Raw genomic sequence first — 24,987 nt, 5'->3', positions numbered from 1 at the left:
CATGTCCGGACAATGTGATTAGATTCAATTTACATGCAAGACGTACGTGACTTTAAACGTGTAGAACCAGCGCGTGCGAGCGGTTCTTTTTTTAAATGTTTTGGTAAAAGTATTCTATCGTATGTCCATATCAACAGCAATAATGTATTGTGTATACATTTTCTTACGGGTCTTTCAACGGTTTGATCGCTCTTAGACAAGAGCTCAAAAATTCTTTAGACAAGAGATGCTAGCATGGCTAGTGTCTTTGATTTCATCATGTAGACAGACATAATGACAATCGAGAAAGGGTTCATCATACATCGGTACTAGCGGTAGATTTTCTATCCGAGATGTAGGTGTTTGCGGTAGAGTTTCGCTTTCTCCTCCTGGTTGACCGGAATGAGGAGTGGATGGATGAGAGAGTGCGGATGATGGCGGCTTGTTCGGGGATTTTTGAGTAGCGACAGCGCAGCATAAAGCCGAAGACCTGTTTGAAGTACGGGTGTTTTGTGGCGTAGATGAAGGGATTGATGCAGCTGTTGAAGAGAAGGATGGCTGCCGTCCAAGGAATGACGGGATCGCTGGGCGGTATCATGAGCGAGACGCAATACGGAGAAGCGCAGAGACCGAATGCGCAGACGACGTAGAAGAGGTTTTTGGTGATTTCGACTTGGCGCTTGCTGAGGCTCTTCTTGACGGACGTCTGCGCCGTGGAGTTCAGGTTCGAGTGTTTCGGCGAGGAGGAGCGCTTGGACTGCGACGAGTCTGATGATTCGGAAGCCATCATAGTCTTCATGTGACGTCGGGTGTGGAGGAAGATCTTGATGTAGCAGACGACGATGATGACAAGAGGGACAGGGTAGAGCACGATCGCCTGCAACAAGCTGTAGAAGTCGGAAAGCGGATGACTCGTCTTGTGCGAGCACGTCTTGTACTTGATGGCGTATCCCAGCTCTCCAAGACCGCAGAGAGGCGGGATTAGCGACACGGACAGCGGAATTACCCAGGCAATCATCACCATGATAATGACGTTGCGCCTGCTGTAGATGGTGCGATACGTGTGTATGGGTCTTGTGATGATGATGAAGCGGTTGAGAGCGATCGTGGCAAGACTGTAGAGGCTGCAACCTCCGCAGGTGTAGAGGACGAGGGCCGCCGCAGCGCACACCCAATCTGGAAGGGGCCAGCCGCTGAAACTGAGAAGGGCTACGGCATTCCAGGGAAGCGTACAGCACGTCAGCAGGTCGGCCACGGCGAGGTTGACCACGAACACATTGGTGATGGTGCGGAGCTTACGGCTGAAGAGCACGGCCAGCATCGTCAGACCGTTACCAACGAAGCCGATCAGGAAGACGATGATGAAGATGACGGCCAGAATGGTCCTCTGTATTGGGTCGTTAAAGACGAAGGTCCGACCGTCGCCCGACGAACTTAGGGGAGTCGACGTGGTCACGGAGCCGTATTCCACGGTTGAAATGACAATGTTGGTCATCTTTCACTGTAGTGGGAAAGCACAAATAGACGTTTTATTCACAAAGAAACGTCGATAGCAAAAGACAGTACCATCAGAATACAAAAAAAAATCGTTCACTGTTGTTCTAAAGTATATTCTTAGTAATAAAGGTCCTATCATGAAATTAAGAAATAGGAAGTAAAGATAACTTTTATTCTGTTATCCTTCAACCCGTAAAGTTTGTATCTTGTAATACTCAAAAGGGTGAAAAATGAGGTATATGACCATGAGAGGAAAAAAACAAACCCACCACAACAAAGAACAGGCTCTTCGACTGAGAGAAACATTATTCGTCAACATTTGCACAGCATTATCAACACACACAGATCACCATAATCATCGCTATTATTCTTGTTGAGGACTGCTTTTAATGACTGAAATAATTGCTCAAATATCTGTCTCTTAACTAGCAGACTTTACCAGCTCGTGATTTATCTGAAGATTGAAGATCTTGAGATAAAAATCTCCTGATAATTCACCAGTATAGACTGGTAATATCCTGATTAAAATCTTGAGATGTTGTCCGAGAATACAGTACTCTGGGTACTTTCAAATTATGGCGATCCGATCGGGATCATTTGCCAATGTAGACCAACTTGGGATGATTCGATCGCGATCATTATATCCTATGGCGCTTTGCGCGTCCGGCGGTAGGGCACTTTCGCTTCCCTATACTTTAGTACAATCAGCAGACATTTAAATTTGAAATGCGGGTGTATCAATGATTATCAGCATGGGGGATTTTCAGCGTAGTGCGAGTGCTTTCAATGTTCAGGATATTTTTTTTTAATGTGTTCATTACAAAATTACCCCTCCCCCATCTCAAGCTTTCATCAACACTTCAACCACATTACTCAAAAATGAAAGTCGTACTTCTGCTGCTCACTATGAAAGGGGACAATTATCATGTTACTTCTTTTTCTTTGGGACGTCGAAAACGCTCTTTCGCAAAAAAAAAAAAATGAATAACACTATATGGCGAAGACGCCGAAAGTTTCATGCTAAAAATTTGGTTGAACGCGACACAGTGTCACGACTGAGAAAAGGGAAAAACAGAAATCATATTCATGCAGTCTATCTACACAGTCCGGCAGTTGGCGGAGTAGTTGTTTGACTGATGCTTTGATGTCATGCTGATTTTGTTTTCACTTTTCATGGTCAGGAAGCAGGTCGAATGATTATGACGTTTGCGGTATCCCGAGTCCTGGGAACGAAATGCCCTTGAGAAGAGCAATACAAACCCTGTTTTCATATTGTCTGCTTTTTATTAGTCAGGATCTTTTTGTTCGCGAACAGTATATTGAGACAACGTAACGAATGCCACTGGTTACAAGTTGCGAGTATAGTTTTATTATGATACTTGTGTAGTTGTTCCACGCGTCCATGCTGGCCTTTTCTATGTACACAAGGCCTGCAAACTTTGCTGCATCCTACAAACCCCATTAACACTAAAGGCAGCTTTGTAAACACACCAATGGATCTCATTGGGGATAAAGAAGTTCACCGTAGCTTTAAAAAGACTCGTCGTCCTACATTTGGTCACGTGAATATGCACGGGAAATCTAAATCAGCGCTTTCCTTTCTATAAGATATTGGTATATAGGAATACACAGATTAGTGAAAGCGAAAGATGTAAAACATTTTTATTCGGCACAGTGCTACTGGGCACTAGTAAACAAGGTAATGTTTTATATCTCTTCACAATATTCCCTCATTGGTTTGTGAGGGAAAAATGAAATAAAATCTTTCTTTTTGTCGGCATTTGGTCGGTACAAGTTACATTCTTTCCTATACAGAGATATTACTACTAAATAGTTGCAGCTCTAATAAAACGAGAGGTAAACGGTTATGATATATATATATATATATATATATATATATATATATATATATATTTATATATATATATATATATATATAATAAGATAAATTGTATGCGTACATTCAACCTTTTTAAAAATTTTACATTTAACACTCCAAATGTTGTATTTACCTTTTCTGAAATGGTGTATAGTACATTTCGAGAGTTGAATTTATTATTTACAAAAAGGTTAGAGGAGTGACAACATCTAAAAATATTGATTTACCATTTCATTTTTAGAGAGTATATTTATAAGAAATAATTATATATCTATATGATATAGATTTAATGTATATTACTTATTTTGTGTTTTTCAAAGGAAATATAAGGACAGGAAAATTTTTGAGCCAGTGAATGAGAGACTTACTGAGTCCTAAAATCATATTTTCACCTTTTATTGTATCGTGACTTTGCACTACAATTACCGATATCACTGTTCTAGTAAACCAGGTTGTATATTTTATATTTTTCTACGTTTGTTGTTTGTCCGATTTCAACGGGTTTCCTTCATTCAACTACTGCACATTTTAGTTGACTAAAGTAAACTATAGAACGTGGAATGGACTTTCCTATCTTGCTGTGACTCAGTAGTTAAGAACACCACGGACTTTCAATCACGAAGTACGTTGTTCAAGTCCCCGGCAACAGTCATTAATCTCCATTGTATATCATAGTTCTTCGGAAGGTATATAGCGCAAAAATTCCTATGGTTGCTTGCTACCATTTTAACTTGGGCCCCATTGATGGAAACTCCATTTGCGACTTCACATCAAGCGTATAAGTATAAGTATCGTCCGCAAAATGCGTTTGATCCTTGCGCTCATCTGATAAAAGAGACTTGCTTGCGTTTTTCGAGTTGCGTTTTTTCCACCTCCCTGGTTTAAATGCGAAGTTTCTATAGCAACGGGGATCTGACTGTGATTCACTTCAGTAGTTGATGAGTTACATGTTTTGATAATAATTTTGTCCTGGCTAGTTTTTATCTTGTATTCTGTCTTTTCGAGAGGGAATAAAACAGGTTTTACACCGTCACTGTTTTGGTTGAATCCTGTCTCGTCACTCTTTCTTCCCTCGATTTATATCTGGATGGTGACAGTTGTGATTAGGTAAGATCGTGACTAAGGGTTTTTGTTCATAAATACACATAATCTCTATTGACCTGACTGTGCAATAAAAACGAACACTCGATTTGGGATATTGTCCACATCACCGTTCTCTTCTTACTATTCTTCAAGCCCCCCGCCCCCGGCTGCTGAAAGAGAGAAAAGTGAAACATTGAAGGGAATTTTGGACATGATACTGTCACTTCCGCCTTCATGTGGATAAACAATGAGTTTTAATTTCTGGACGCAGGAAACCCATTTCTGCTGTTATTATAGTCCCATATAAGCACAAAAAGCTACAAAAATAAGCTACAAAAAGTGGTTTCCTAAAATGCTTGCAATGTGACTGTCTTCAGTGATTATCTTCCGCTTGTAATGTGTAATACGACTACAAATAGTTATATTACCATCAATGTGGATTTAGCGAATTTCATGAAATTTAGTTTTGTATGACTTCGTCTTGTTTCTGACATTACATGGTGGAGGTAATGTAATTCCCATGCTTTCTGAAAGTGTTGTGTCAAGTGCTCTTTCATATTTGCTGCGAAATTGAAAATATGTTGCATTTTCATTGTTTTCTTTGCACTACTGTGACATAAAGATATTGTTGTAGTCTTCTCATCCAGCGAAGACCGTATACGCGGATTTAATGAAAAGTTTAACTTACTCATAGCTTTTGAACATATTTGTCCGATTTTCTTCGAACTTCATAAATGGTATATAAAACTATCTTTTGCATTCTTCTGAATCCACATACTTATGGGATAAATTCCCCTTTAATGATAACAAGACCAACTACAACAGCAGATAGTTAAGAGATAAGTTAATGTCCCATACTTGTGTTTATGGCTTTGATTTCATTTTTTTTAACGATTATTTAGATAATGGTTCTTGTCACTATTCCTATAATGTATTTCGAAAGATGATTCAACAAAACGGCAAAAAGAGAAATCACTCACTAACAATGAATTGTAGACCATACTACTTTCTGCAGTATGATAGATTATGAGGTGCTTCCAGCACCCAGAGGGAAAAAAATTGAGAGCATGCTTTGTTATTCGTAGATTTTTACTATCGTGTCTTTCCCCGTATTCCGTTTTCAAAAAGCAAAAAATCCCGAATATCAACAATTGTAAGTCAGGTGATAATGTTTCACTTTTTCTTTTTATGACTATAAAAATCCCTATTTTCAAGTAAATTAATGAGTTTTGATGACCAATTCACCATCTAGCAATATTGTATCTTCAAAATGAGTCAGGCATTCAATCTCATGGCAACCGGAAGTTGACGTAAACACTTTCACTTGTAGCTGCATGGTTCGGAGATACCGCAAGGAGACAGTGCTTGCAAGCTTTTGCTTTATCATCATTGCTACAATAACGCAGCAGAAATAAGCTGGAATGGAATCAAGATTTCAATCGTCGATTTTTAAATTGGGCATCAAAATTATAATGGCTGCAATCCCAATACCACGCCGCACGTTCACACACTGTTGAAATTCGGCTGGCTAGCAGAAGAGGGCAGATTCCTATGACGCTTTCACTGTGAACATCTATTTCTCGGGAACTTGTCTGAATGTGTTGTTGTTGTTGTTATTGTGGTCGTTTGTCTTATTAGAACACTTACATTAAAAGCAAATAGATATCGCGGCACTGTGAATAAGCATTAGTACTTTTGTGATGTACATGATTTTGTATTTCAACATTTTACTTTTATGTCAATATCATCTGCCAAAATGTTCTTTGACATAGTAGAGCTTTAAAAGACGAATGTAAAAACAAAATCTAACCAATGCTGTTTTCTTTCTATGGGTTTTCACAATCTCAAGTAGAACATAATATGGGACCTGTCAGATGAAACGGTTCGCCACAGGCATGGAACATAAGCAGTAAGTGAGGATGATCGGGAAAAGAATAAAAAAACAACAAAACACCCACAACAGGCAGCACTCTAAGAGGGCGATGAGCAAATAATATCAATGTTCGATACCAAGCAGCGTATAGACAATGTAAATTGTATACATGTAGGGATGATCTTTGGAGGAAGTCGGAAATTGAGAAGTGGTAACATATCGCTTGGAGAAATGCAAGAAGTGTACGAGTAGAAAAGGAAGAGGAATAGGATGAAGTAAATAATATTCTCTACAAACATATCCCGGATTCATGTGTTAAGAATTTGATATGGCCTTTTCAAAATCCTCTGAGTAGAGTAGATAATTCTTATATTAGATCCCAAAATTGTCCCTAATTTATAAACTCTAATTGTTTCTGATGCAAATTTTCAAAAGCCCGAAACTTGCTAAACTGACTTCTGTTCCTTAAAATTGGCAACATATTTTAGAACATGAAAGTTTTCTGACCAAAATTCTGAAATTTGGGAAAATTGAATTTCAAAAGAGATTTCTTTCTTTCTGATTTCATTCTTTTTTTCAGATGTAATAGATGAAAAGAGCTCAATCGTATATGTTTGAATAAATTATGCAGTCAAATTCAGAGATGTTGATTTAATGATGACAAAGTGTTGATATGGAATGAAATGAATCAAAATTAATGAATGATATCTGTAACAACATTGTCCCAAAGCTTGGTGGGTTGAAGACACCGACGTGATTATCCAGACATTTGCCAAAAGAGAAAATCACGAGACAGATGAAAATAATATGAAAGTAACATACAAAATAAAATGAAAGTGCTGTGTAGATGGATATCCGATATTGACACAAGGTATCACTGACTGGGTATGTACCGTATAAAAAAAAACCGCAAAGTACGATGTTTCCTTTTTGCAAGGTTTGGCCACTGTACTTTCATGTCTTTGAAAAGATCAGTGCGTTTGGCTCTGTAAAACTGCAATGTCTACATTCTGCACAATCTGAATGTGTTATGCACACAGACGTAATTCAGTCCGTGTGTGTATTATGATTGAGTAGATGCCTGGATGTAACAGCTTTTAGCCTTTTTATGTCTCCTTGTGTTACGCATGCTTGCAAACATAACAAAATTGCGATCTCCAAAAGCTATGTCGAACAGTGATTGCAAAGCGATTCCGCTATACATGCCATTCATACGAGTTCTTTTGTCGTTATGACCTCACAGTCGAACACAATATACCTACTGTCATAACTGTTGTGGTGGCCATCAAAATGTGTTGAATATGTCATGGGAATGGACCCATTTACTGATCTGCGCAGAAGTAAAGCTTAAAAAGAACCAATGCTCATTTCTTGACTCTTCCGGTATCTCTCTCCGTACAAATTTACCATTTTAGTTTGCATCGAATTGACATCATATTACCAGATAGCAATAAATGCCTGCAACCTGCTTTACCATTCAGAGGAAGAGAAAGAGAGAGAGAGAGAGAGAGAGAGAGAGAGATAGAATGAGAGAGAGGGAGAGAGATGGAATCCTTATATCTTCGTGTATGGATTATTCCAAAACTTTAATGTCCCTATATCATGCGCCTAAGATAATATTGCAATCTAACTAGGATTCAAAATAATGCTAATGAGACGGTTAGAGGTGTATACATATTTACAAAGTGATTTTGCCTTTTGAAAAGAAGAATTTAACTCAAATTTGCATATGGATTGGGAGAACGTATCAATACTAGTAGAACACATCAATGAATACAACATGTATATGGATGTATTTGAATTTTTCTAGCATAACGAATTCACTTACCTCTTCTAGGAGGCAAGGGGGGGGGGGTGATGTTATCCTTTTAATGTCGGCAACATTTCTAAGGAATATGTAGTTTTGACAGAATGATGAATTTTGTGGAATAATTTTCGTATTTTTATATCGCCGTAACGTCTCAATCACATGTATAGTCTTCTCATCCGGCGATGGTGGAATATCAAGATTTTAAAAATTTCGAATTTCACTGATGCGTTATATCATTTCTGCATTCACTTAATCCACACAAGCAGTTGCCATTTCCTCCTCGAAATCTTGATCCTGCAATTAACAAGCACTGAAAGTTGCGCTTTCAGGGGATAGCAGGTTAGTCCCGTCTTGAATAAAACGACGCTATTGCTCACTGTCATGAGTAAGAAATCAGAAATTTGTCTTTATTTCTCCGCCATGAACGGCCGTTCTTGTCGTCATTGTAAGGTTGTGCAAGTAAAGAATGAACTAACAATGTATGGACAATCATGGCGCAAACATTGTCGAAAGTAAAAATGCCATCGTAATTTGATAGTCCTGTCATGTCCAAGTTGGTCCATGCCTCTCGCTTTGTTCATCACGTTTCTATGGTCATTGTCGGTTGTTTTCTTCAAGGACTGAGCATATCGGTTCAGCAAATAAAAGGTTGATATTTCATGTTCATAAGTTAAATGAACGCGTTTGATGAAGTTTTGACAATAAGAATTCCGTCTTACTTCAACACTATGGGAAAGGAATTATTTTCATGACAAAATTCCAAAAAGGATCAGTGAATTACATAATATTTAGGCCTAAATGTAGGTCCTACGACCCTCTGAGAATGCGTGAGAACGCATGCGTGTAACATATCGACGGGTAGAAAAAGAAAACATGAGAGTGTTTCAGCTGAAGGCATGTAGCCAAAAGCGATCATCTTACCTTCAGATCTTATCCACCTCTGACTCCAATGAAAACCTACGCCCTACCTCGGTAGGATGCAGGGAACTTCGAACGAGCGGTGTTCGTCAGGTGAGACGCCAAGGACTAGTCCCCGTTTATGTGCCTTTGCTGGCGTTCGAGCAGGTGTACACACAGATCTATAGAAGTCAAAAACTTTCTCGGGCGTAAGAAGGAAGGGTGATGTCTCTTCGGAGTTTGACTTCGAGACTGATAAAAACACTCGAACAATATTGGTTTTTACTCTGAAATCCTCCCCAACTTTTGAGACGAACAAATGGTATGAATACAGCGAGATGAACTGACTTTTTGCATACACGCTGTGACAAGCTACATGCAAAAATATAGACTGGATCGCTGCACTTGTAAACACGTCTCGCTGACGGCACGGCACGTCAAGTCAGTCAAGCGTTGAATCGCAGTCGTCCGCTCCCTGCTGAACCCCGCGGCACGTGTACAAACGCTGCGTGAATAGACGAGAGAAAGATCACGAATGGATTTGGAAGCCGAAGAAAAGGTACAGGCTGTTTTTAATAGCACAGTTGTTGTTATTCTTTTTGTTACTTTGTCTCTATTGAAAAGACAATAGGTTGAAAAATATGAACCGATCACTTCCTCTCCCTCTTTCAAGTCCACCTCTCGGCTCGTTTCCAAAATGAGGGATACTACTATGATTTATAAAATTCCTTATGTTAGAGTCGACCGAGTCAACACCTTGGTACGAGTAGATGATCTAGCATGTGAGCCATAATCCCCTCCACATTGTTGAACTGTCGGAAGTCAGGTAGTAACCAATATATCCTTATTATCACGAGGGGAAAAATCGAAATTTTCCGGACCGGTTATACGTCCATATCAAGATGGTTTGACAGTCAGCGACCAACATTGGTTCTGACAAGTTTATCGGCTCAGTGCTACCTTATTGTGACAAACGATAAAGTTGCACGTAGTACCTGGTTCCTGGTCCCACGGGGTACTTTAGGTTAGGCCGACGTGTGTCAAAATATCCGGTAGATGATATCAAATGCCGGATTCACAGGTTTTCCTCTGTAGACCACTAGAGATTGGCAACAGTTTCATGAAAAGCCACATTTCGGTGCATATTTTCACCAAAATACAATGTAAGTATTTTGGCGTGATTATTTTTATTATATGTTTGTTTCTTTGCTTCTTTGATTGTTTTTTTACGATGATGCTATCCCTCGGAATCTCGATTTCTATCTCCAAGTAAAGTAAGATGCAAACGTTTGCCTTCTAAAGTAGTCGAAGTCTTATGTCAATCACTAGTCTAGGCAGGCAATTCATGAAGCGCTTTGTCAGATATTTTTCTGACAAATTGTTATAAGCTATTCTGAAATCCTTGCATCTGATTGGCTGTGAGCAAATTTGTCCGACAAATTTGTCGGACAAAACGCTTCATAAAATGCCCCTTAGTTCTCTCGTACAATAAAATCATCGGAAGTGTGCGGAGCCTTGGCCTGCTGTGCGGAGAGAACTGTCAAACAAACGGGTTGACGAGCTTTGCGTTGCGTTTAGGAACCGAACAGATTTTGTCTCGTATAACATGGCAAGTGAATTAAAGGGACTGTATACAGTACTGGTTGAGGTAGGGATTCATGTTTTGAACATTCCTAAGTGAGATAATGAAAAGCCTCTTATGAAATATGAAAGAGCATGTAATTTTAAGAAGGATTCAACGTTTATTTGATGAAAATTGGTTTTCAAATGGCTGAGATATCCAAAAAAAGTGCTAATAATAAAAGGCGACATGCCCCAACTTTATTAGTATCTCTTTGTTTCACCTTGTTTTTTTTGGATATCTCAGCCATTTCAAAACCGATTTTCATGGAATAAACTTTTGATACCCTTAGAACTGCATGCTCTTTGACATCTCATAGAGTGGTTTCTGAATAATTATCTCACAAAACGTTAAAAGCTAAATCTTCACCTCGACCAGAACTGTACACACCCTTTAAACTGCTACCAAGTATGACATGACTCCTAGTAAGCAAATGGCAATCAAGACAAAACGATTTCCGATAGAGAGCCCCCGCATTTGTCCATGCAGTCGGCTATGTATTCTCCCGATTACTCAAACGTAAGCCTATAGTTGTGCTTCGAAAACAAAAAGATCGCATTCTAATCTCGATTCAATAGACCTATTCTGAGGGTCACTTCCGGGATAGCCAGTGCGTACATTTGGGCCGATTTCTTCTTCTTTTTTTTCCCCCCCCCCCCCCCCCAGCGACATAATGTCCAAACAGGAAGTTGGAAACAGTTCCATCTCCGTGGTACAGCCCTCGTAAGAGTTGGGTGTCGAATACGGCATGATTCCCAGATGACAGTTTCGCTTTCTAAAGCCAATTTCTGCATCCATATTCTCATGTATGGATTTTTTTTTCTTTCAACGCGCAATGTTATTTTATTGAAATTATTGTCACTTAAAGAAGGACTCCACCCAAAATTTTAGCGATTTTATAGGAAAGAGAAGAAACATCTTTCTTAATTCTTATCTGATTCTAGTCATTTTTGTATCATATCATGTAGGGATTGTTTTTCTCTTTCTTTTGAAGTTATTTGATGTTAGGATGGATTTTTCCCTTTAATGACGTCGCTTATGGTTTGGCGAACGGTTTGCCATGCTAGAAGAACATTGTATACATCTGCAGAGAGCACCAAAGCGTCCCATTGAAAGCAGCAGTAACCAAAAGAAACATTCCTCCCAAAACATACACAAAACCAGATTGAAAACAACAACAGAATGAAACATATCACGAATGGCAATAATGATATAATCATTTCAAACCATCATTGAACCAAATAGCATGCTCATCTTCAGCTGCCCAAATAAAATGCGATGATAATGCCTAGTGTGCAAGAGGGGGGGGGGGGGGGGATGAAATCAAAATGTTTGTCCGGTCACTGAGCGGTCGCTTGCAATCTTCCAAGGTTTCTACTCCGAGCTTATTATCATAGTGCACAATGACTTCACGAGGCGTGACGTTCATTATCCAGAAGAGCTGGTTTCAACAAAAGCGCCAAAATTAACTCTTTTGCGCTGTGTGTGTGACGTCATCTTCCAGTCGGACTTGGAAAGCGAACAATACAACAACAAAAAAGACATGAATAACAAGAACGAGAAGAACCAGAGGAAGAATCAGATCAAGAAGAAGAAGGAGCAAAAGAAGAGGAGCGGAGTCTCTTTCCCGGATAAACATCCTGTGCGAAAACTTCCATGGATGGTTCGAAATTCACCTGTGAGCTGAATTCATTCAGCTTTCACCTCATTCGCGCCTTTGTTTGTTGCATTCGGGCCTTCCTCCATTTTGTGACTTTCATCAGTCAGGGAGGCATTTCATGAAGCATTCTGTCCGGCAAAGTTTTCGGACAAATTTGCTCTCAGCCAATCAGATGCAGGGATTTCCGTAGCTTGTAACAGTTTCTTAGAAAAATATCCGACCAAAACGGTTCATGAAATGCCCCCAGGTATTCGCTGATTCCCTTTACTGGTTGACGGATGATCGTCTTTCGTTTCCCAACGCGTACTATCACATGTGAAGAAGGAGCATCTCAGGTTTCATATTCCTTAAACCATTACTCATTGACACAAGAGAATTTATGTTGAATTCTTGAAGTATTCAGTGTCTTTCGTATTTCACGTCTATAGGTAAACCTTGAAGCATGTTTTGTTCCAGCGAAATGATTCGCGAGTGTTATTTGCAACTCAAACTCAGCTCAGAGGTTCTTGGAGCAAAAAGAAAGCCTCCTTGCTTGACCACTCAAAAAGACCCTCTCTAAATTTAAACGAAAGCGTGTCAAGCCTTTAAATGAGATGTATTCTACAGAGGGATTCAATAGACACTACCAACTAATTAATTCTTTTATTCAACTGGTACGGTTTGTATAATATAATAAACCTTTTCATGCATGCTTTATGATTGTATCTTTAGATTTGGTACTCCAAAATGATGGAGTTCAAATACGTGCATGGTTAATTCTAAAATGCAAAGACATAAACAGACGATCTGTTCAAATTTATACTGACTGTTTAAAGTTTTGGTTGACTGTCTTCTCTTGTATGGGAACTTCACGAAAAAAAAAATATACTTAACAATACAAATATTAAGGGAATTGATTTTATTTTAAAGAAAAGTACACGCTCCTCTGGCATATCATAGAGTATAAGGCAGATATCCTCTTGTAATATGGAGGAGCTCTATAGGTCAAGTGTCTTACGATGTTCTACAAGAATGCATTGTGACTTGATGTACTCTGCAGTATATCTTCAAACAAAATGTTTTATACGAAAGAGATAGGTGCATGTTATCCAGCGTGAAAGGTTAACTTTGGAAGAAAATCAAATCGGCCAATTATAGGTATCAACCTAACTTTCCAGTCACTACGGGGGGAAATGAGTAAATAAGAATACATAATTAGCTCATCATGTATTTTTCTGTTTCTTTTACAAGTGAAGTATTCTGTCTTTTTTCGCCTTTAATGCACACAGTCACAGTGCATATGTTTGTAATAAAGCAATTTTCATGGACTTTCCAAAATGTCTTAATCATCTTTAGTCATTCAACAATGAAGATTTATAATTGTGTCAGAGCTAAAGTGTAAGGTTTATTCGAGCAGACAAAAAAAAATAAAAATAAAACGACAACTACAAAATGTGCAGTAACACATTTACACATCAAACTATGAAAAATGATATGATCATATTTATAAACTTAGCCCAGGGTGGTAGCCTCGTCAACTGCATGACCAATCTGCATCACAACCCCCCCCCCCCCAAAAAAAAAGAGTAAAATAATAATAATAATAATACAAAAATCACCAGAAATGTTTTGTTTTTGTTTTTTTGTTTTTTTTTAGTCGAGGGCGGATTCTGATGAGCAGACTTTGAAAAGACATAATAGATTATAATTCGATACAAATAGACTCTCCAAACCGAACTCGCTAATGGGAAAAAACAGTACACACTCTGGAAAAGTGTAGTGAGGAAGGGCTTCAAGTGCGTAATTTGTACTCAATGAATGGAACAAAGAACAGGATATAAACTCCATGGTAACCACTATATGAAAGGATTACTAAACTAAACTGAAAGTTTGCATATTATCATCAAGTACACTTATTCATGGCCACTACCTACTTCCAACGTGATAGCATCCTTCCAAAAGGTAGTATAGTTGAAAGAGAAACGTGTTTGAAGAGTTCCAATAATCTGAGAAAGCCTATTATACGTCAGACCGAAAAGAAAGTGTTTCAGAAAAAAAAAACTGAAAAAGGCAATGTTATCCCATTCGTTCTATGAGTTCAGTTTTGGAAATATATTGAAGAAGAATAATTGCTCTTTCAAAAAATATGCAAATCCAAAATTTGTTAGGTTTCCCTTTTGACCTGTTCGATTCCGCATGGAAAATCAGGTTGTGCGACTTATGTGTGTGTGTGTGGGGGGGGGGGTGCGTGTGTGTTTGTGTGTGTAATATTCATTTGCTGTATACTACTGCAACGTCACTCGAAAATTTACATATCTCTTGTCGCTGTTCAAAACACATGTATATAGTGTCCTCCCGTTCCAAAGAAAACGGTTATAACGAAATTTCGTCATGTTCATCACAACGACTCAAGTAAAATTTAAGCATTGTTTATGCTCCTTGAAGTAAAATTTCTGGTCCCCAAATTATCACCATTACAGTCTATTGTGCGACATTTTCTAACAACGAAAACCGTTATAGCAAAATTTTTTGTTATAACAAGGTATTTTCCGAGCGACATTGACAAAAAACAAACAAACACAGATATGCACAATTACAACGAAATGCAAATCGCTTACGAAATTACAAAGCAGAACAAACAATCACAGAAGGTCTCTGAGTGGGTGAAATAACGCTCTACTTTTCAATGTTTTTAGAAATCGCCATGCGTGGGCTTTCTCTGTCATCCATCGTTTCCGATGAGAATTTTCGTTATTAAAACATGTTAACTCAAAAATGAATTAAGGTTCGTTATTCCGTAGGTCCGTTATGCGCCGAAACATACAAATTCCAGTATATAAGACTCGCATGATGTTCCTTATATTCGAAAACGCATTGTAGGCTTTGTTACTATACGAACACTAATCTGGCGTTATTTTGAAGGTTCGTTATTTGTAAAGTTCGTCAATCGAGACATGAAATAAGGTTTGTTAATTCGAAAGTGAAAAAAAAACTAAACAAACAAAAGGTTAGCATAAGAACAAACCTTAAGGATTACAAACCTTATTCATTTTCGACTTGACAATTCTTCGGAATAATGAACTTTTTTTCTTTTTCTGATTAACGAATCTCGGAATAACAGACCTTTTTTTTCATTTTCGGATTAACGAATATTTGAAATAATACACGATAGGTCGGTTTCAGAATTACGTTCTTTCGGAATAACGGGACTTCGGAAGAACGTACCTCCGGAATAATGAACCTTATTTCATTTTCGGACTAACAAACCTTCGGAATAACGAATCTTTGGAATATCCAACTTTTTGAATGAGGAGCTTTCGAAAAACGAGCCTTTGGAGTAACGGACCTGTGGAATAACGAACTGTAACTGAATCCCAAACCATCACTTTCTTGTGTGCCTTCAAACTGAGCATGAACACGCAAGTTAAAGTACATGCAACTTACTTTGATATGCCCTCACTTAAGGGCTTTTTACACTTGTAAATTTTTGCTTAGCCCCGGACCAACGGTGGGGCTAAGGGGGGGGGGGGGGGGGGGGGGCCTTAGCCCCACCGTTGATACGGGACTATCCTTAGCCAACTTTCTGTTTACACTCGTTTTTGCCAAAGTGGGCTAGCCCCGGACAAGAGATAGTACGGGACTAATTGGCGAGTGTAAAAAGCTGAAAAAATTGGTACGGGACTAACGATAGTCCTGGGTCAGAGAAAGTCCGGGGTTAAGAAACACAAGTGTAAAAAGCCCTTTAGATATAAAATCGAAACCAAATTAATGAGAAAGCACCACATTTAACATTACTTTTCAGCGTGTGATTAGCATTCAATAAACAACATACAATGTGGTTTGTGTGTTTTCATCATTTTACTGTATTTGTTCGGTTACAACGAAATCTCGATATAAGGAAAGAAAACTGCAGATCCTGAGGACTTCGTTATAACGGTAGTGGACGTTGTCTACAATGCTTCGATATATTTCGTAATAATAATGATAATAATAATAATGTTAACGATAATAATCAGTTCTTGGAACGCATAATACCAGATAGTCTCTATGCATGTACGCATGGAAAGAAAATCACCCAAAAATTTCTATATTTACTTATAATCCTGTCTTAATTAACAATATCAAAGCATAAGTTTTTAACACAGATTTGAATTTATTCTAATCTGTAATACATCTAATGCTATTGAAGCGAAGATCATTCCATACTGGTGGTGCCATATCATCAAATGTCTTGGATTCAAGAACTTATTTCAGAGAGGAATAATAAGGAATCCGTGCAGGAGGAGGTGTATACGCCTGGAGAGGAATGCTGAAGAGATAGAGGAGTCGGGGGTAAGCTAAAGATGCGAACAGGTGGATGATTTCTTGGCCGTCTTGAACATGTTGAAGACGAAAGTATTGAAAGGCATTATCAAGAAATATAGACAGTGATCCTTCTTTGTCTGTGCTTAGTGTCGTAAACTAAGTGTCGAAACGTGTTCTGACATTCTATCTCTTTCAGTTTGTTTTTTTGACATTTTTTTTTTCAATCAGAAGAAATTTGATAAGCAAGTGCTCTCTCGGCCTTCCGCTGTCAGCAGAAACTTGTTTGTTTGTTTGTTTGTTTGTTTGTTTGTGTTTTTTAACCCACATTTCTTTTGTTCTGTATGCTATCTCTCTATACTTCCCATGCTGAATTGGATGGTCCTGAATTCTCTTACAAATCGACTTTAAGAAAAGAATATCGAAACTTGTAGGAAAGTTTAATCAAGAGTGATACTGCTGCTTCTAATGAAAGTATAAACTATGAAAATAAATGGAAGGCGTTTGTTTAAAAATGTTATCACTTTTAATTACATTATTAAGAATCAATGAAATAGTGATAGAGACAAATTGTAAACATCTAGATATCTTTTCTTTGAAGAAAGGAGAGAAAGAGAAGATGGAATCAGATGACGTAGATGCTACTTATATACCAATTACTGAATATAGATGTTCTGACTACAAATATGACGTTATGGGAATATACGGGGAAAATCAGAAAAATACCACACCTGACACAAAGTCATGTTGAAATCTACACCGTGGTTAAGGGGGGGGGGGTAATAAACCAAATCACCAAACAAAAACCACTAACAGGGTACATCACGGATTTCCATGACAATTCTTTCCTGTAGACGCAGCGACAGGCAGATCGGTGCAAACTGACACAGGCATGCCCTGAACCTGATTTGGCTTCTAGCAATGGGGTATTAGGCGAGCAAGTACATCCTTGGATTCTATAGCTATGATAGCGATACAACTTTCGATAATCCCCCCCCCCCCCCCCCCTTCGTGATTTTCCGCTAACGTTCACGTGCAGTTGACAAGTGACGTTCTGGCATATTGAATTAAAACAGCAGAGAATTATTTGTCCACCAAAACGGCAGAGCAGTAGAATTTTAGCTTCCGTGATATTGCGGCAGACGATTTCCAGTAGCTTTCATGCATTGTCAGATATTTGCAGTTACAATTCTGGGAAAGAAGCGGTATTTTATTGAATGTCATTAATCATCAGCAGTTGTCAAGTGAGATGACATAATTCTCAAGTAGACTGTTCTGAGTAAGACATTGAAAGGAACTGACAGAGAATGGAAGTGCCTCATCATGATAAAAGATCTTGCTCGATCTTGATAAAAGAAAATTATGAATTTAAGATTTCTGCATGTTCGGAAAAAACTGATATGCGTCATAAAGTAAGTCATGCACACCATCACGGTCTAACGTCCACTCCCCAATTCGCTGGCGCACAAAATATTCATCCGTTCTTTCTTTGATAATGAAGTGGGCATGTAGAATTACATACTTCACATCAAACAAGTTGTCAATTTAACAATGTAAATAATGATGCTTAATTTTTTTTTGGAGATCTGTTATAGTCTGAGTTGATGTCAGCTTTGTTTGAGACAAGTTATTTTTTGTGATAGGGTCCAATTTCTTTTTTTTTTTCAATCAAAACAACTATTTGTCAAAATAACGGCATTGCAAAGGTTATGGCAGTTGCTGAAGTTACCAACTGAAAGAAGATCGTACTAAAATTCAGCACCTTTTGAACAAACAGACCGATTCGAACGTTGTGAGAATTTGACTCCATTACGTTGTTATGTGTAGAAGGATAGTAGTATATATACGTACCCGTTGGGACCCCAAAATCCTGCCGATCCTGCAGGATCGGAAGGATTATGAAATATGAATATGGATATGCGATATTCATATAAAACATGAATATGAATATGCAATATTCATATTCATGTTTTTGAATATCTATGAAAATGAAATAAGAATTCTAGATTTATATTATTGGAAATGATTATTTGAATTTGTTTCCGTTATGATGTCACTGATTTTCAGGGAAATTCCCTCCATTTTCTTTTTCCTTATCGTGTGTAAGTAATCATTCAAAAGATTATACATATTACAATATGAATTATGATTTTTTTTCTTCAAAGTTTGAATTTTTTTTAAACCCAAACAGGTATGTTCAAGATTTTGCAAACACATATCGCTTGAAATATAATAAATAATAATATTATAAAAATATTTATGAAAACAGAAAGACGAAAATATGAATATTAAAGATCTAATACCTGTCTATCCATAATATTAACGATCTGTGAGGCTGTATACAGGCTCAGAATGTATAGGGGGTAATCAGGAAATTAGGTCATTAACACGCATGATGTAACTTCCGTGTTTTTTACTGGCGGTAGATTTGAACATGGCTTAGCTGTGGTGATGGTGAATTATGAAGGCAGATGAATTCTACAATCTACAACTTAAATGTGTGTTAAGTGTTTATTTTTTGCTGGTACATGTTCAGTTTTGTTTAAATGTGTTTATTTCTATTATGTAGAAATGAGAGTATAGCTATAATTTTAGGAGACGTGAAAAAAAAAACTATATATCCCACAAAGATTAATTTCCCTTGAAACATAGACAATTTATGAATACTAAAGTACTAAGTAGCTATTCACCAGTATAATTGTCCGTGGAATAATGACAACTATAGGCGAAAATGGAATATTGTAAAGTTTATGAGAGAGAACGATGAAAATTTGTATATGAATTAAGACATAATTGACGCAGAACTATGAGTTCTGCAAGTTCAGAATGCATAGTGATATGTGTTTTAGTGAGGCAGAACACTCCGCATTAACAAATATGAAGTCACTTGCACTTCCTCGTTCTCTGGTGACAGTGGATTTGAACCTTATAGATGATTCTATAGGCCCTACGTATTTACGCGTAATCTTTCATAACATGTAATTACCAATTCACCCGTGTATTCATGTTGGAACTGTATTTATGTGCGAGTGTTTGGTATTGTGCGTGCGCGTGTGTGTGTGTGTGTGTGCGTGTGTGTGTGTGTGTGTGTGCGTGTGTGTGTGTGTGTGTTAGTGGGTGTGTGTGTGTGTGTGTGCGTGTGTGTGTGTGTGTGTGTGTGTGCGTGTGTGTGTGTGTGTGCGTGTGTGTGTGTGTGTGTGTGTGTGTGTGCGTGTGTGTGTGTGTGTGTGTGTGTGTCTCATGTGTGCATTGGGTGTCCACACCCCTTATAATTACGATAGTTAACTAAAATAGCTTACGCCGTATGAACCTTCGAGGTTTAACTGTGTGTTTGTGATAAACACACTGATGAATAACAAGTAATAATATTTTTAACAATGAATAGAGTAAATTAGTAATCAGTAGCCAACTACTGAGTTTGAACTTTTACTTTCTCATGTTTGATTGGTAATAGCCTTCTGTTTAAGAGTGTGTTCTGGTCTACACAGCTGTTTTTTTTTTCAAATGTTTTTTTTTTTTCTTATTAGTCCTACTCACTAAAGACAATTAGATCATTCTATTATTACAAAACTTACAAAATGTGTTGATAAAAGCAATGTATGTGGGATATTCTCAGTTGCAGTCGCTTATTGATGCCTGACTGTTGTTGCAGTCTGGTAATAGACATTTTACATTCTTCGATATTATACAACTATTAGTACAAATAGTGTTTTGCATGTAACTCAATGCTCTTAAACTTCAGCTTGGGTTACATAATAATTATGACACATCCTTAGTGCCTTGGGTGAGATGTGTTTGTATCACGCTCCAATGAACAACACCCATGCAGGTCAGGACATGTCTAGTTAGATGTATGACATCATATCCTTGGTCATGGACTTGGCGGTATGTTTGAATAAAAGCAGGTGGTGGTGTCTCTCAGTCCCACTTTAAGTTATGTTCCTGTCGAGGTAACATGCCAATTGACCACTACAACGAAATATATTAAGTAGCAGGATTGAAGGAATCACACCTTTTTTCTTTTTTTTTTGCTTACAACTTAGCCATGGATCCTGATAATGATGATGACAAGTTTACATGCGAAATTTGTGCGGGGAAATTTTCCTCTAAATCAAATATGATGCGTCATAAACGTATGTCTCATGGTCAGCAAATCCTATACGTGTGTGATACATGTGGTACAACTTTCAAGAGGTTCGACAATCTTAAGCAACACAGGAAGAAATTTCACAGTGCTGCCAAGAGCGCTCAAGACCAGCCATCAGTACTCACAGAGGACAGTGATGATCAACGTTTCCAGTGTAACGAATGCAACGCATTGTTTTTGTCACAAGGAGACCTTCAAAAGCACAAATCAAGCTGCCATACTTGCATTCAAACTTTTGTGTGCCATACTTGCGGCCGAGTCTTTGACCAGAGAAAGAAATACTTGAAACACTTGGACAGTCATAGACAAATCCCTTCAACAACTTCACGAAAACGAAAGTCACAGAGTGAAACACCTCATATATCCACGAGTAAGTACAAACATGCAATAACATGTTAACCTCTTTTGTATTATGAAATAACACGATTGCGAATTGTCATAAAATGTTTGGATTTACCTTTCAAATAACAAGTTTAATTGAATTTAGATTAAATACTCCAGTATTATATATCTGTAACTTTTTTTTTACAACTGTAACCATTCCATTCGTCGACTTGGTGTCAAAACCCATGCAGTAGCTGTAAACAAATTCAAAATTAAGTATCATAAACTACAATAAATTCATACTATACGATCTATATGATTTATTCACGATTGAATACAGTATGGAGGTTATTCTCCACCTACTACACGATTAGGCTAAACACAAAGGTAAGTTCGCTATTAAAGCAAACTGTACATTATTGAATGAAGCTGAAGAACAGGGATTCTGCTGTAGAGTATTTAACAATATTAGTCAGAATCAGCATTAATCTGTTTCGTATACAAAATCACAAATAGTATTTAGCAAAGGTCAAAGTGCATGCACACTTAATTTGGGAATCTGTATTCAAATTGCAATGTATTCAAATTGCATAAAATCTCTCATACATTCCTCTATTTGCGTCTTTTTAGAGAGAAATTCTCAACACAATATTACAGCGGTGGATCTTCCTCCTCACGTGGATCCAGAAGGCTGTCTGGGGCAGATGTACAAACAACACTGGAATGAGATTCGGGATCGGCAGTCAACGCAAGCTAGAATCTACCGGTGGTACAACTTCCATATACCAAGTCTTAACAACGAAACACTTAAGCAAAAGGCTGAGTCAGTATTTAATCAACAGTGTTGTACATTTAAGGTTAACACATCTTTTGGTTTCGTTCTATTAAACAATGAAACAAATGAATGTAGATATTATTATGCCAGTAGAAACACCAAATTGTTCAATGAGCCGTTTTTGGTTAGGGATCAGGTATCTTTCCAGGCATTCGTTGATGCTCTCTTGCATGAAGACACACTAGAATATGCTCGTTCCCTTCGCCCCAATTCCAAGTGGGTGGTTCAGCATGTCACCAATATCACATTTTACATATCTCGGCTGGTAGATCACCCAATAGGCAAAGGTAACGATCTCCCATCATACATCAAAGACAATAACGCAGTTATATCATTGTGTAAAAATCTGAAAACTGGATGCTTCTACGATGATAATCTATGCTTATTCAGGTGTATTGCATTAAATATGGGTTGTAATCGTAAAAAGCTAGAATCAGCTACTAAGGCATTGCTTTGGAAATACAGACCAGATGTATCCATTAAAGAATTTGAAGGGGTGAGACTGGGTGAATTGGGGGAGGTTGAAGATCAGTTTGAAATCAACATATCTGTATATGAATTGGAAACTGCTAACACATCCGATGAAAAAGAGAATTTTAGTGGCATATCTATCGATGATGAGTATGTTGAAGGTGAGTCTGACGAGGAAGTGTCAAATGAAGGTCAAATTGTAGCTAAGCTTGTACGACGTAGTTTAGGAAAGTATGATGATACTATGTACGTAAATCTCTACGGCAATCATTTTAGCTACATTACTGATATTGAACGCTACTGCCAAAGTTTCCAGTGCAGAAAATGTCACAAGCTTTGGAAAACGCGAAAGTCACTACATCGCCACGAGACCATTTGTGATGCATCGGGAACCGCGTACATCTTTCCAAATAAAGGGAGGGCAACTTTTCATAATTCGCCAAGTATCTGGGAAGACCTAGCAGATGAAGGTATTGAGGTGGATGAAGAACGCAAGTATTTTCCATATTTCGCTACATTTGATATGGAATCATACTTGGAAAAAATAGAAAGTTGCCCAGATGTTGCGGCCGGTAAATTACAGTACACTTCCAGACACATTCCTATGAGTGTTAGTGTCAATTCTAACGTCCCTGATTATACCACTCCATTTTGCCTCGTGTCAGATGGAGATCCGCAAAAACTGATCGATGGTATGGTCACATACTTGTTAGAGGTTAGCCAACGCTCCTTCTCTTTACTGAGATCCACATACTCTGATGTCATTGATTTGTTGCAAAAGAAATTGGCCGAAGTTACAAAGCGCCTCAGTGAATCAGGGGACCAAAAATGTAAGGAACCTAAACATCTTACTAAATTGATGGATAAATTTCTGAACTATCTGTCGGAACTCCCCGTAGTAGGATTTAATTCGGGGAGGTACGATATAAATGCAATCAAACAATATCTCTATCCTTCCCTCTTGCAAAAGGACCCTGTCAGTTATGTCATCAAGAGGAATCATAACCATATGGCCCTTAAAACTAACAACCTCCAGTTTCTTGACATAACAAATTTTCTCGCTCCCGGCTTTTCATACGCAGCATTCCTCAAAGCATACGATTGCGAAGAAAGTAAAGGATACTTTCCCCACGGTTGGGTTGATTCACTCGATAAATTAAACCTAACTGAACTACCCACTATCGAGGCTTTTAAAGACAATCTTAAGGGCACCCGCTTTTCGGATGAACAGTACCACTATTGCAAGCGTGTATGGGAAGAAAATAAGATGACTTGTCTTAGAGATTATCTGGTATGGTATAATAACCTAGACGTTACACCATTTATCGAGGCAATTGAGAAAATGCGAGAGTTCTACAAGGGTCTGACTATTGATCTATTCAAAGACGGCATATCAGTACCCGGTCTTACAATGAAATACCTCATGAAATGTAATCCAGATGCCCATTTCAGTTTAATTTCGGATAAAGACAAAGACTTGTACTACACTTTTCGTGACAACCTAGTAGGGGGACCATCTATCATATTTCATCGTTACCATGAGAAGCACGTGACCAAAATTCGCGGTGGGAAACCTTGTCAGAAAATAATCGGCTTCGATGCGAATGCTTTATATCTGTATTCCATTATGCAGCATATGCCCACTGGTCACTATATTAGGAGGAGATTAGAGAATGATTTTAGGCCAGAAAACAGACACCCCATAGCACAGGAATGGTTAGATTACGAGGGATATTGTAGAGGTATACCCATTCGTCACGCTGGGAATCATACCGAGAAAAAGCTAGGACCACTCCAGCTTCCGGTAGATGGGTTCTGTTCAACAACCAATCAAGTTTTTGAATTTCATGGTTGTTATTTTCACGGGCACCCTTGCCACCTCACAAAGGGCCAATCACACAACAAAACGTTAGGGACATCAATGGAAGATTTAATGAAGAAAACCCGGAAGAAACAGCAATACATAGAAAGTCTTGGTTATGAATACATTTCTATCTGGGAGTGTGAATACAAGAATTTGCGCAAATATGATTCCGAATTAAGCGCATTTCTTTCCAAAAAATTTCCACCCCCAAAGTTCCGTAATGGCATGACACAACCTCAACTTTTATCTGCCATTTCGGCTGGAACATTGTTTGGTTTTGTCCAATGCGATATCCATGTCCCCGACCATCTCAAACAGTACTTTTCGGAGATGTGCCCCATTTTCAAAAATATTAGTATCAGTAGGGATGATATTGGAGATGTGATGAAGTCATACGCAGAGGAGCATGGAATCATGAAGACTCCTCGTCGTAGTCTCATCGGTAGTATGTTTGGTGAGAATATCTTGCTGTTTACTCCCCTGCTCATATGGTATCTGCAGCATGGCCTAGTAGTTACCAAAATCTCTCAGTTTGTGGAGTATGAAGCAAAGCCTTGTTTCAAGAGTTTTGGTGAGAATGTGTCAAATGCACGGCGCGCAGGAGATGTAGACCCATCCAAGAGCATTATCGCCGATACCATGAAGCTGATTGGTAACTCGTCTTACGGCAAGACAATCACAAACAAACTAAAACATCGGAATGTCAAAATTTGCGATGAACGTAAAGCTGAAAAACACATCAACAATATCCTCTACAGAGATTTGA

General features: G+C 38.2%; 1 protein-coding gene across 1 annotated transcript; it reads right to left on the bottom strand.

Annotated features, from left to right (window-relative positions):
- Window positions 1-295: 295 nt before the first annotated feature.
- On the bottom strand, window positions 296-9,185 carry LOC139721289 (alpha-1A adrenergic receptor-like). Its single transcript, XM_071632610.1, has 2 exons — window positions 9,043-9,185; window positions 296-1,480 (listed from the first exon to the last, which is right to left on the bottom strand). The coding sequence occupies exon 2, from the start codon at window positions 1,472-1,474 to the stop codon at window positions 296-298; it is 1,179 nt and encodes a 392-aa protein (XP_071488711.1). The 5' UTR covers window positions 1,475-1,480; window positions 9,043-9,185.
- Between the last annotated feature and the right edge of the window lie 15,802 nt (window positions 9,186-24,987).

The sequence above is a fragment of the Diadema antillarum genome, unplaced genomic scaffold (genome assembly GCF_040938485.1).
Source record: "Diadema antillarum isolate AM-2024a unplaced genomic scaffold, OU_Dant_1.0 scf00000141, whole genome shotgun sequence".
NCBI classification, from domain to species: domain Eukaryota; kingdom Metazoa; phylum Echinodermata; class Echinoidea; order Diadematoida; family Diadematidae; genus Diadema; species Diadema antillarum.
The sequence above is the reverse complement of the archived record's forward strand: the minus strand, read 5'-3'. Positions and strand labels throughout refer to the sequence as shown.